General features: G+C 44.5%; 1 protein-coding gene across 3 annotated transcripts; it reads right to left on the bottom strand.

Annotated features, from left to right (window-relative positions):
* Positions 1-4,050: 4,050 nt before the first annotated feature.
* On the bottom strand, positions 4,051-14,671 carry gmeb2.S (glucocorticoid modulatory element binding protein 2 S homeolog). Of its 3 annotated transcripts, none has more exon segments than NM_001114833.1 (10): positions 4,051-5,930; positions 8,485-8,607; positions 8,793-8,930; positions 9,246-9,326; positions 9,813-9,970; positions 10,394-10,497; positions 10,928-11,058; positions 11,439-11,533; positions 12,223-12,374; positions 14,501-14,623. In NM_001114833.1, coding segments are annotated over 9 exon segments (1,584 nt in total). In that variant the 5' UTR covers positions 12,342-12,374; positions 14,501-14,623; the 3' UTR covers positions 4,051-5,295.
* Between the last annotated feature and the right edge of the window lie 73 nt (positions 14,672-14,744).

The following is a 14,744-nucleotide window of genomic DNA, read 5'->3' as shown; positions in this document are numbered from 1 at the left end:
TGATTGATGTATAACCTGTCAGTCAGAACCCAACTTCCTGCTTTTCAGCTCTCTTGGTTTACACTGACTGGTTACCCTGGCTACCAGGCAGTAACCAATCAGAGACTTGAGGGGGGGCCACATGGGTCATATCTGTTGCTTTTGAATCTGAGCTGAATGCTGAGGATCAATTACAAACTCACTGAACAGAAATGTCCCATGTGGCCCCCCTTCAAGTCGCTGACTAACTCAGAGTTATAGAGCTGAAAAGCAGGAAGTTGGATTCTGGCTGTTTTATTAGACATCTGTTCACTCCAGCTGTTATATATTACATTTTTGGCTAACTAACTATATTAGAAACATTTTTTATTTTGCACAGCCTATCTATTTACACAGTTTTTATTTTCACACTGAACTATTCCTTTAAGTTGAACTTCTATGCCCCAGCCCCGATTACAAGGGTTCAATTGGGAAATGACTGAAAAACACATAGAGACAGTATAAAAAGATGGAGACAGCAGGGCAAAATTGAGAAAGTAGGACAAGGTGGAGACAGTAGGACATAATGTGGACAGTAGGTCAAAATGGAGACACTAGCAGAGGCAGAACTACCATGGGAGCAGGGGGTTCAATTGTACCAGGGCCCACACCCCCTGCCTGTAGTTTGCACATGCTTAAAATACCAGACAGTAGTTTGCGCATGCTTAAAAAAATGCTTCCTGAGGGTGTGGGCAGGCCCGTGTGCACAGTCTTCACCCAGGCCCACCACTCAATAGTAACATTACTGGATACTAGGACAAGATGGAGACAGTAATGCAAAACAGAGACAGCAGGACAAGATGGAGACAGCAGGACAAGATGGAGAAAGTAGGCTAAGATGATGAAAGTAAGACAAGCTGGAGACAGTAAGGCAAGATAGAGACAGTAGGGTAAGATGATTAAAGTAGGACAAGATGGAGACAGTAAGACATGATGAAGAGAGTAGGACAAGATGGAGACAGTAGGGCAAGATGGTGAAAGCAGGACAAGATGAAGACAGTAAGGCAAGGTGGAGACAGTAAAGCAAGATAGAGACAGTAGGGTAAGATGATGAAAGTAGGACATGATGGATGGAGCCAGTAAGGCAAGATAAAGACAGTAGGACATGATGGAGGAAGTAGGGCAAGATGGAGACAGTAGAGCAAGGGAAGGGCATACAGTTGCACATAGAAGGTACAGAAGGGAAAGAAGGGCATACAGTTGCACATAGAAGGTACAGAGGAAAGGGAAGGGCATACAGTTGCACATAGAAGGTACAGAGGAAAGGGAAGGGCATACAGTTGCACATAGAAGGGATGGAAGGGCATACAGTTGCACATAGAAAGTACAGAAGGGCATACAGTTGCACATAGAAGGTACAGAAGAGAGGGAAGGGCATACAGTTGCACATAGAAGGTACAGAGGAGAGGGAAGGGCATACAGTTGCACATAGAAGGTACAGAGGAAAGGGAAGGGCATATAGTTGCACATAGAAGGTACAGAAGAAAGGGAAGGGCATATAGTTGCACATAGAAGGTACAGAAGAGAGGGAAGGGCATACAGTTGCACATAGAAGGTACAGAAGAGAGGGAAGGGCATACAGTTGCACATAGAAGGTACAGAGGAAAGGGAAGGGCATATAGTTGCACATAGAAGGTACAGAGAGGGAAGGGCATACAGTTGCACATAGAAGGTACTGAAGGGCATACAGTTGCACATAGAAGGTACAGAGGAGAGGGAAGGGCATACAGTTGCACATAGAAGGTACAGAGGAGAGGATAGGGCATACAGTTGCACATAGAAGGTACTGAAGGGAGGGAAGGGCATACAGTTGCACATAGAAGGTACAGAGGAGAGGGAAGGGCATATATTTGCACATAGAAGGTACAGAGAGGGAAGGGCATACAGTTGCACATAGAAGGTACTGAAGGGAGGGAAGGGCATACAGTTGCACATAGAAGGTACGGAGGAGAGGAAGGGCATACAGTTGCACATAAAAGGTACAGAGAGGGAAGGTATACAGTTGCAAATAGAAGGGAGAGAAGAGCATACAGTTGCACATAGAAAGTACAGAAGGTCATACATAGTAACAGTATGTTACTATGTATGACGTTCTGTACTTTCTAGTATGCCCTTCCCTCCCTTCAGTATGTTACTATGTATGCACATGCAACTGTATGCCCTTTCAGTTGCACATAGAAGGGCATACAGTTGCACATAGAAGGTACAAAGGGAGGGAAGGGCATACAGTTGCACAGAAAGTGTAACAGTGGGACAGAAAAGGTGTAGAGGGAATGGTATAGAACAAAGTGAGACATACATATGACCATCACTGTAACAGACATAGTATCATGAACATGTAGTAATTCAAAAAATAAGTTTTCCCTTAAAGGCAAAAAAAGAAACCAATCTACAGATCTCCAATATACTTTAAAAAATGTCTACCTGACTATATGCAGTGAAATTCCACCTTGGTTTTACTTGCTCTGACTGCTATGGATAGGAAACTTCAGACAGTCCCTAACTGCTCTGCAGGGAAACATACTTTCGAACAGCAGGGGGACAACCCCCCACTTTACTTCCCAGCCATGCAGAACTTACGCAGCTTTGTTTGTTTCCCTGTTGAGCAGTCGGTGACTGATTAGAGATTCATACTGGATTTATTTTTGTCTTTACATCCCCTTTAATGTTTCCAACTACAGTGGCAGGGACAAAGATCATGGAGCCAGATTTATACAGATAAACTGGGTTTCTCATTGAAGGATTATTTTGCTGCAGCCCCTGGTTCTGCAGAGCTGGAGAAAGTTTTTATTAAACAATACAAAAACTATAAAATCCACATCAGATTACAGGACAACACAGGACCCAGTGCAGTCTGCATATTCTGATTATTAATCAGTCTTGCTGTATCGGCTCCTATGGCACAAATTATTTGACTTTGATAATTTATGACGATCCCTAAGCAGACCACACTGAGCATGTGCATGGTCTTTGTCTCTCTTAACTGACCTCTAATCTGCCCCACAGTCTCAAGGTGTTGGAACCACTGTCATAGGGTTGCACTGCTGGACATAGGATTACTGTGCAATAACACAGGCTTTATCTCTGACCCAAGCACAGAAAGTCCAATGAACGGAACCATTCATTCTCCTTACAAGTGATATACTAGATTCTTGCTTGGTACAACAGGTTGAGGCTCATTGTTCTCAGTGACACCAGGACTACTTGTGTTTTATCAGAATAAGCACAGCTCAGTTGCTTTCCCTGTTTACTCATGCAACTTATCTTTCTAAGCACAACAGCAATATTTTGCTTTATGGCTGGGATTCTAGACATGCTCAGTCAGAGCTACAGTGGCAAGCTGGACATTATTCTGTGCATGTAGTCTACCCCCACACTGTATTGTTCTGTTTAGAAAGGGGGTTTGTATCACATTAGGGGGTGTGCAGTTGCAGAAAGTTGCTAAATGCAGCATTGCAACTAGTTGCCATAAAGCTGCACTCTATAATTATGCTCTTCCAACATTTATGTGGATGCGCTGGGGGGTCACAACTTTTATCATATTTCTAGATATAACTGTTTGCTTCAGGTGAATTCAGAAAGTAAATCATTGAAGGGGAAGTTCGACCTTGAATAAATGTTTCCTATGTTATGGATAAGCAACTTTTTTTTTATTTTCTGTGGGTTTTAAATGATTAGGATTCATATTCCGTCTCCGACTCAACCAACACCATTAAATAAAAAACAGCATGGAGCCCAGTCCCGGTAAGACAAGGTGAAAGACCCAAATGGCTATGCACTAAATCACAGGGGGAAACAATTTTCCATGACCCTCCTGTGACCAGAAAAGAGATTGGAGTGCAGGTGAATGTAAAACAGGACAAATGCATTTCTTAGCCCATACAAAGGTACATAAAATGTTTTACTTTTCCTATTACAGGGATTGTAAAGGACATTCGATCCAATGGTCAAAATCTTACAAACCTGAACCTCGTCATATATGGTATCCAGACCTTTAGAATGCTGCTAAGAACTGCCTGTACATTAGCGGAGTAAGAAACAGCCTTTAAATCTTTATTAGGCAGAGAGTGAAAGTAAATAAGAAAATCAGACAACAAGTCCAATAAACACAAGCGGGCACTGTGACTTAGCCTGCATTGAAGAATAAAGGCTTCACCATTTTCCTTTAACCCAGGAATATATCTCCCTAGATGTTGCTCAACTACAGCGTAAATGCAGGAGTTGCAGTTAAACTTCTGAGATTGCCACAGGCCTAGCTTCCTCTTCCTGAGAGCAGAGCAATGAGCTAAGCAGTTTTATTCATCATGTGACCCATCCAGGGGGCTGTTTGCATGGAAGGACAGTTACTAGTGTAATGTCCAAGAGATAATCCTAGTCCATAGCCCAGTATGCCACCTGCCCTGGGGTCCGGCCCACTGTAAATGCTGCCCTGGGAGCTAAAGTCGAGCAGGGAAATCTCTCTCTAGGCAACCCACCCAGTGAGGGCAGCCAGTGTCATTTAATGTACTCATGTGGATAAGGGCTGGTCGGGGCCTCTTTCAGGCAGGCAGCCGTATCAAAAAGAAGCTGTATTTGATCCTCAGCGCCCTCAAGTGGAAAAAGACAACCACTTCATGGGCAAACTACTGCTGTTAATTGAGCTTCTAAATGCTTTCCAACTTGAGCCCCCACCAAATGGCCATCATAAACTTCCAGAAGCAGCAACAGAATCAGAACACAGAGGCCACTGCCCTAGGCAGTTCTTATAGTCCAATTCTGGGCCAGAATATCCTGCATATATCTGCCTTGCTGGAGCAGGAGGTAAAGTGGCTCAATGCTCAGAAAGATACTTTTTCATCACATGGGTGGGATGCTGATTTTGCATGAGTGTGAGGGGAGATGTAGTCCCTTGCAAAAACTCAGGGATCTGGGGAAGGCTATATTGAGCACTTTAACTGCATCCCTGGCTCCCAGCTCTCCCTGCCCCAGCATGTTCCAACGAATGGGTACTCCAACTGTGTTTTCTCTTAGGTGTACAAGCCAAGGCTTAGTACAAGGAGTCCTATAAAACAGTTTGTGTTACCCTGTTCAGACTGACCTGCACCACAGTCCAGCAGGATAAAGCTGCAAGCAAAGAAGCATACATAGCATTGCACTGCAGCTCTGTCCCTCAGCACAGATGGAAATATCCCTCTTTAGTTCAGCATTGTCCTCATTCAGGAGCTGTCCTCCCTGTCCAACTGTCTAGCACCTCTGGGCAGCCCAATGCTGTGAGACACACGGCACCTCCAGCTGCCACTATTTCTGCTCCTGTTCCTCTTCTGTCAGCGAGGTTACCTCAATGGTGGTATGTTCCTCCTCCCCTTCTCCAGTACCACAGGGCATGGTCACAAAAGTGCTTCCTGCTGGAGCAATCTGGGCTAGATTCTGTATGGCCCCCAGGCCCTGCAGTGTGAGAAGCTGGATGGGACTCACCATCTTGAGGACAGTATTGCTGTCCTGCATGGCTGCTGTGCTCAGGACCGTGAGGTTTGAAGAGTCGGGGTGAATCTCCAGTGTGCTGGGGAAGTTACTGCCAGAAGGTGTGACAATGGTGTAACCTCCCAGCATGGGAAAGGAGGGAGTGGAAGAGTTCTTGCTGAGAGCAGAAGAACAGGAAGACACAGGGATGCTGCTGGAAATTACTTTGCTGAATGGGAGGCTGCTCAGCTGAGAGAGGGTTATTCCCTGTGGCAGAGTTATATGGGTGGGCTGTGCAGGATTCTGTGTACTAATGGCTGCTGGGCCCGAGGTGGCACGGGACAGGCGCGGTCTCTTGGCTGGTGGTGGCACACTGACCGGTGTCAGAGTCATAAGAACGTTGTTGAGATGCTGAGACTTGTGTTTGAGTTCCTTGGCCCTCTTCCTGTGCTCATCACATTGCTGCTCTAGTGCTGGAATGAAGAGAATGGGTATTAATACCAGCACACATCCCTTTCTATTTACAGGGATGCTTTAAAGGAGAACTAAAACTTAATTAAAGAAGTAGGTAGAAATGTTGTACATTATGTTTTGGGTTTCTGTAACAGCCCAAGGCAACCACAGCCCTTTAGCAGGGAAGATCTGTGTCTCCAAAGATGTCCCAGTAGCTCCCCATCTTCTTTTCTGCTGATTCACTGCACATGCTCTGTGCTTCTGTCACTTACTGAGCTTAGAGACCCACTCACAATATACAGTACATATAGAATATAAATATCACAATAAGGCTGATAATTAATACAGATAATTACTACATGGGAGCACAGAAACCAGTGCAATTAGCATCAGAATTTAATAATCAGCCCTGTAACATCAGCTTATATTACAGACCAACCTCATTTTCTGCTGGATAATTAGTGACGAGCCCTAAGCTTAGCTTCTCAACAGCTGCTCAGAGCCCATTGAGCATGTGAGTGTCACAGACACTTTCCAAGATGGTGACCCCCCTGTGGCAAGTTTGAAGTCCTGGATCATTGCTGCTATTGAGATGCTGAAACTTAAGACTGGTGCAATAAGTTCAGTATAAAAAATATGTCATTTTTAACCATATTCATTTTTAGGGTTTAGTTGTCCTTTTATGCCACGCTACACCTCTGTTGCAAATCCTATGTTCTTGGTAGTCTATTGTAGATCTTTTTTAAATTCAGGTAGATTTACTGAATACATGACATTATATGCACAGTCAGTAGTTATAGATAACAGTAGTGCTAGGTTACAGTACAAGGAGTAGGATGTCATTGGTTAATATGCCACTTAATATGATATAAACTGTTGCTTAAAGGTGAAGGAAAGGCTTGCAGCACTTGGGGGTACCAAATGTTAGGCACCCCCAAGTGATTGTAGTTACTTACCTGAAACCCCAGGCTGGTGCTCCTATCAGCATAAAACTGGCCCGGGTTCTTCCATTGAGCACCACGGAGCGTTCTTCCTCCTTCTTCACGTTGGCTATTTCGTTCAACTGTGTATGTGTTTGCCCCGGGAAATTTGAAGACTGAAGAACACAGTGGTCCGTGGTGCTCACTGGTATAACCCCGGGCCAGTGCAGTTTTCTGCTGATAGGAGCACCGGTCTGGGGTTTCAGGTAACTACAATCACTTGGGGGTGCCTAACATTTGGCAGCCCCAAGTGCTGCAAGCCTTTCCTTCTCCTTTAAATATTCATATTGGGAGTAAAGTTTTCCTTTAATGTAAATATATATTACACATATATAGTCCACTTTGGTAAGATTCTTCAACATGCCATTTAATATGATATAAATTATCGGATGCTTAAGTATTCATTTTGGGGTGTAGTTTTCCTTTAACTACCTAACAAGGACCAAACAGATAGGAACTTTAATTTCCCTGTTTAGCTCCAAGGATAATATAATTATAGGCAAAAATAATATTCAGCACCACCCCTAATTATTGAAATCATGTTGCACAAGGGGGAATACTGCCCCTTATAGAAACAGTACAATCCCTATTCATTGCTCTAATGCTGTATAAGCAAAGGGGTTCTGTCATGAGTTTTATGATGTCATTTTTATTTCTAAATTACACCGTTTACATTGCAAATAATTCACTCTATACTATAACATTCCATTCCTGAACCAAGTTGTAATATTGGTGTGTAGGTGCGTCTCAGGTCATTTTGCCTGGTCATGTGCTTTCAGAAAGAGCCAGCACTTTAGGATAGAACGGCTTTCTGGCAGGCTGTTGTTTCTCCTACTCAATGTAACTGAACTGTGTCACAGAGGGACCTCATTTTTACTAATGAGTGCTGTTCTTAGTAGGGATGCAACAAATCCAGGATTCGGCCGAATCCTTCTGCCCGGCCGAACCGAAACTGAATTTGCATATGCAAATTAGGGATGGGGAGGGAAATTGCCCCTAATTTGTATATGCAAATTAGGGTTTTGATTCGGTACAGTATTTGGCCGAATCACAAAGGATTCGGGGGTTCGGCCGAATCCAAAATAGTGGATTCGTTCATCCCTAGTTCTTACCAGGCAGCTGTTATCTTGTGTTAGGGAGCTGCTATCTGGTTACCTTCCCATTGTTCTGTTGTACTTGCAGTACAGCAGTAAAGAGTGAGTGAAGTTTATCAGAGCACAAGTCACATGACTGGGGGCAGCTGGGAAACTGACAATATGTCTAGCCCCATGCCAATTTCAAAATTAAATATAAAAAAATCTGTTTGCTCTTTTTGAGAAACAGATTTCAGTGCAGAATTCTGCTGCAGCAGCACTATTAACTGGTTTTTTTCCCATGACAGTATCCCTTTAAGGATCAACACAAACCTTATGCATTCCACTCATGGACAAGCATAATATCCAAGGATATTGTGATACTTTAATCTATAGTTAGTATAGATATGGGTATATAGTGTATGTGAGTGTATGGAGGGGTCAGTGCTAGTGTGTGTATGCATGGATGCTGGGTTTCATTTGGAGGGGTTGAACTTGATGGACTTTCCACAGAATCATACCTGCCAAATCCCTCGTATACTGCTCCCTGGACCGGTCCATCTGGCTCTTGTGACTAGCCAGCACTTTCTTAATCAGGTCCAACATGCCAAAATTCTGGACAATGTTGTTAAGCAAGACGGCATCTAACAAAGTGGAGTTAAAGATAATGAGAGTGATGTGGGCAAGTTTTGGCAATGGACATGACACCCTGAGATGATTAGACATGCAGAGTGATAAAACCAGATGCCAGTGATCCACAGACAGCCAGATCAGACACAGCAGATGAAATTCCCTATCCCAGAAGGGATAGCTCAGGATGGGTGCTCACCTTGCAGTTGGATGGGTGGGCTCTGAAGGCGCTGTTTCAGTCCTTTCAAGGTTTCTAGCACCTCTTGGTGAAACTCTTGGATAACCTCTTCCAGCAGCCCAGCATCCTTCAGGCCCTGCCAGAACACCAGTGACTCGTCTGTAGGAAGGTCAGTAATGAGTAATATGTAAAGGCAGGGAGCATGTAGATACAGGTACACTGAATCCTCTCAGCTTGGAGCATTCAGAGGAATTATAGTTGTATCCCCCCCCCTCCCACAAGAGTCTCCACTTCCTGTATGTTCACTTCCTTGTGAGTGATGTGCCAGCAAACTCCCTTCCACCATCTAATCCAATTATTCTTTATATGTACCCAGATTAGCCCCTGGCATAGAACACCAACTGCTTCTTTATTGTAACATTAATTTCCAGAGCAAGATCCCAGTCCCAAACAACCAACAACAATCACCCTTACCTGCAACTGTGCCAGTCCATTCTCCAGAACTCTCGCTTGTTTCAATAGTAATGGTCGCTTGATTTCCATTCACTGTGAAATCTACAGAGGCAACATGCAGCATTATATACAGTGCTAGTTCCTTCTCTACCCTCCAGCTATCATGGTCCACCCCTGACACACAGTACTGACTTCGGGAGAGCTCCCTACTTCCCAGAATTTTACTCTCCACCCAAAATCCTTCTGTGTTCTCCTGCCAACATAGGCAACCCCGGACACATGCTATACTGATCTGGGAAGATCTTCCAACTTCCCAGAATCCCTTTCTCCATCCAAAATCAGTCTCTGCTCTCCTGCCTTTATAGGCAACCTCCAGACACACATAGTTCTGACCTGGAGAGATCCCTCTACTTCCCAGAATCCCTGTACGAGCATGACTGTTAGCCACCAGACACAAACAGTACCTCAAAATGCTTCTCTTATGAACACTTGCAGCCCCAGTTGGAACAGACCTCCCTTCTTACCAACACCCCCTCCCCTTCTCGTTGGAAGCCTATCAGTGTCCCCATATCTGAGTACAATACATACTTTCTCCTATAGCTTGGCTAATGGGAATATATTCCGTCGATGTCTGACTGCAGAGAGACACACGGTTCCCGGTCAAGTCGATCTTGGTGCTGCGGCAGGTGTTGGAACAGACCTTAGAGTGCTGGTAGAAGTCCAGCTCCCCTGAATCCATTATTTTCCTGGTAGTATAAAACAACTTTCTGTCACTTCCAAAACAAAATATCTCCCCTTACAATGAAGCCCCCAATGAGATATGCATGCTCACATATAACTCATGATTGCAGGGCAAGCATATGGCAGTTTCTGTTCAAATCTCACAGGCCCTGAAATAATAGGGACTCTGGGCTACCATGTCTGATATAATTGTCACTGATTCCTTGTAGGAAGCACTTCCTGACATCACCCGCAAAGCCCATAATGTCCCAGACTGATGTGAGGAAACTCAGGCTCTCTATAAAGCAAGCATCACTCAAGGGCTAAATAAAAACAAGACAATTAACCATAGTTAACCCCCATAGTCCATTTAGCAACCTTTCCCCAATCACCAGAATCCAGCAGACCCCCCCCCCCTTACGCTCTGCCTGATAATACACGGTACCAACCTGATCATTACACCGTTCATTCGGATTGCCCTTTTCCAATCCTTCAGTGTCGATTTCCCTGCCAGATGGACAAACTCTTTGGGGCTCATTAAAATGTCATTGAACTGCAAGAGAGAGGGGGGCACATAGCAATATATATCTATATTCATACAATAGAACAAGTAGAGAGCGATATTCTGAGGCAGTTCACAATTAGTTTTTATTTTTTTAAGTTGTGATTTTTGAGTTATTTTGCAGGTCTAGAGTTTGCAATTTCAACATTCTGGTTGCTAGGGTCCAAATTACCCTAGCAACTCTGCATTGATTTGAATAAGAGACTGGAATAGGAATATAAGAGGGCATGAATAGAAAGATTAATACTAAAAAGTAGCAATACATTTGTAGCCTTATGAGGCATTTGTTTTTTTTAGATGGGGTCAGCACAGCTCTGATTTACAGTATAAATACAGAAACAGGCTTGTGCATTCCCAGTATTAAATGCCTGACTGTAAACTCCTGGGCCCAGATCAGCTACATAAAGAATGATGCTCTCACCTGCACACACTTCACATTGATCCCTGGACACACAAACTTCCTCCAGATCAAATTGGCTTTACTTTCTCCACAAGTAATAGGATACACAATTTCTGTTTCCAGACCCTCCTCTTCCTCCTCCTCCATCTTTACTGCTCACGCAATATTCAAAGGGGGAAAGAAATGTCATGTCAACAGCTGGTGCTTTGCACACTTACAATACCCTGAGTATAAACAGCTTTGTAATAAGTAACCCAGACACTAGTGCTACCCCTCTTCAGATGAACACTGTGCAACAGCTGTCTAACCTGAATTTGTGCTGCACCACAATCACACAACCTATACTGGTACACAAGTACTGTGCTACAGTCTGTGCTACACAATCATTAGTACTGACTTGGGCTCAGGTGCAAGGGCACCCCTTAGCTAAGCCAACATCTGCTACTCCAATAGGAAATAAACCCCACCAAAAAAGAAATTGAATATCTTAAATGACAGTAACCCTGCACATTTGTTAAGGGCCCAATGATACCTAGCACTGCCTCCTTCAGCTCTGTAGAGGCACGGAAAGCAGCAGCTGCTGCAGCAGCAACATTCTCTGATTCAAGGGCATCATCTGGCAGGCTCCTGTAGGAAAACAAGATGAAGAGAGAAAACTAAGATTTTCTTTTATAGATCTATAAAACAGAAGGGAAGGGGGCTTGTGTCATAAGGAAGAGTAAAAGAATTCCAAGCTTCTTCATCAAAGTCCACTAGGGGTTGTGAGAAGTTGTGGAACGACAGCTGCAATGTCACACAAAATACAGAAGAACTAACACTATAGGGAGATATGTTTTTTTGGCTACAACATTAGTACTGATTGTGTCTACGGGGTTGGGGAGACTTACAGGGAAGAATCGCTCTCGCAAGGGATGTGGAAAAGCAAAAATGGAGGATGAGGAGGGATACAGTGTGAGGAACATCACTCTGCTGGGAAAATGTGTGTGCATTTTGGGGTCACAAGCAGGACCCCCTCTCACAGGGCATGATGTATGGGGTCGGCATGGAGGCTGTATGGGGGTGTCTAGGGAAAAGGCTCTAGCAGGATCTTGTTGCTACAGCGAAGTTTGAGATAGGGATCTGGCTGTTTCTATGATCTCGTCTGGTGGGAATCCTGGGAGATGTCCCCTCTCCTGTATGTGAAAGTAGGCACTATATACAATATATAGTAAAACTAATAATTATTATTCCTGTTCTGAATCAGACATGGATCAAGTGTTGGATCAACTGGTGGAAGGGGGTGCACATTTCTGCTTTGTGCCTAGATAGCTTCTTACCGATTTGTGGTAACCAGCACAGCTTTAACTTCCTCAACACCACTGCCATCCATAATGGTATCTGGCGTAGTCACAACTACCACCTCTTCCACATGCACGCTAACATCAGGCGTGGCCATGCTGTCCCGTTGGGCAGAAACTGCACAGATTTCCTGTAACAGAATAGATGGGGGTGACAATGAGGCACTCACAGAGAGAAGTCATCCAATAGTGCTATTATCATATTGTTATTGGATGGTTATAGAACAGTGCCTTTAAGTTAGATTTTGTGATTCCACTCTTTGCCCCAGCACAATATAAGGAGAATTACAAAGCAAAGGCACTGGCAGGCAGGATACTGAACAAAATGTGCTGCATTGGTAAAAAAAGTTCCTGGAAAAGGAACCATACTGATAATATCAATGGCCCAATATGGCTGTAACATAATCTATCTGGCCCTTCTCGGGGCCACTGGTACATTTACTGGTGCAGGTGCACAAAAAAAGAGCACTTGCATAACACTTGACCTGGGAACTGACACTTTTAGTGCAGTGTCACCACTGTAACCTGCAACTCTTAATATCCTCCTATTTGTACCCCACTTAGATTGTAAACTCTGCAGGGCAGGGGCCTCCATCATCTTATATCTTTGATACTCAGCTAAACTTTAATGTAACTGTGTAACAGTGTGTTTACTATTGTAACAACCCTTGTTTGTTCTATTCATGTACTGTTATGTTGTACAGTGCAACAAAGTATCACTGTATGGATAAACTATACAAACAAAACATATATTGTAATTTCTGTCACCTCAATCTCAGTTTGAACCCCTAATACAGGAGTGCCCATACTTTACTAATATGAGGTCTACTTTTAGTGATCTTGTCCCATTATGATTTACATCCATAAAACATTGTTAGCATTCTGTTCCATGGAAAATATTAATTAAATAGGTGTGGGAAAATGTATATCGCTACATTTAACAAACCATATTTCTTAGGTAACCTTAATATAATAAATATCTGAATGAAAAGCATAAAATAGGAGGGTAATTTAGGTCAAGCTGTTGGTTGACAGTGTCTTGAGATCTACTGATCACCACCTAAAGGTCTACTGGTAGATCCCGATCTAACTTTTGGGCACCCCTGCCCTAATATTACACTGTAGTGTCTCACACAGGATCCACCCCCAAAAGCATTGTAGGTGGCACCATGGGAAACCCACGTCAAATGTAGGAGACAGATTCATGTTCAGAGTCTGACGTAGGCATCCTGTCCATGCCAGTGCTCTGGTGCTGGGGTATTTCATTCCCTCTTCATGTAGCTAATTGGCATCTGCCCATAGGCACAAGGACAATCTAGGTACCAATGTACAGCAGTCTTCAAGCTTCACAGTCTTCAAGCTTCACACAAAAGCAGGTGAGTCAGATAAATAGAAATTGGGGGCTGGAAGCATAGACTACCATGAATATTGGGGGTTGTGCAGAAGGGACCCTATGTAGGTAGAAGGGACCCTATGTAGGTTGTATATATTAGAAGAGATGAGGGATAGAGGTGATGGTTTGCATGGAAACAGATAGGCAGTGCAGGGTAACACTGCAGGATGAGTATACATTGGGTATATATGGATCTACGCAATAAATCTGGCCCTATGTTATATGCCATTTGCTCAAATTCCACTGGCCAGGGACAAGTGGGCAACCCTAGTGGGGGCTGGAGGCTCAGATGTAGCCAGTGCCAATGTGGGTGCTTGTATATACAGATAGCAGACAGGTTAGAAACAAGGGTTTAAGGGAAGATATTTTTGGAGGGACAGGAAGGGATTGGTCTGGGCCCCAGAATCACTGGGCTCTTTAGAGGGGAAGGACAATGAGTAGCAAGAGGAGAAGTATAAAGTGCAGTGACTGTTCTTGAACACCAGTGAGTAAAACAGAGATGTCCACCCACTGGGGGATGCTGGGAATTGTAGTACCACAACATAAAAAAGCAGAAGGTTACAAATCTTTCATTTATATTGGCTTCCCCCTAAGACATGGGCCCCAGTTTTAGTGCAGTGCCAGGGACCCCATCTATATAACCCCCAGGACTGCGGAAAAGGCCCAACACGTAAGTAAGTCGCCATGGAGACAAGCATGAGGGAAGTACAGAGCCCGGTCGGTGCAGGCCGGTGGCGGCTGGGGGCTCCAGTTGCTATGGAGACGGACGGGCCGTGCGGAGGTGACGCTACCCGCGTGCTCACGGCCCAGCACGTACTGACGCTCCGCAGGGAGCCGGACGCCGGCGCGTAGGGCGGTACCTACCTGCTCGAGGCCCAGAGTTACAGAGGGGACGGGGCGAGCTCTGCTGGCGGGAAGGTTCCGGGAGTCGTGCGGAGAAAAGGCCGCACGGGGCAAGGGGGCGCGCTCACGTGACGGGGAGCGATCGGGCCTGCCAATGGAGTTGAGGCCCGAGCCAGTGCGCATGCGTAGTAATTCTGACAACGACCATTAGGTGGCGCTATGGGGAAATAAAGTAAATATTTCACGCCTACTCGAGGGATACTCT

Source organism: Xenopus laevis, chromosome 9_10S, assembly GCF_017654675.1.
Source record: "Xenopus laevis strain J_2021 chromosome 9_10S, Xenopus_laevis_v10.1, whole genome shotgun sequence".
Classification (NCBI taxonomy): Eukaryota; Metazoa; Chordata; class Amphibia; order Anura; family Pipidae; genus Xenopus; species Xenopus laevis.
Note: the sequence above shows the minus strand (reverse complement) of the source record. Positions and strands in the feature narration are given on the sequence as shown.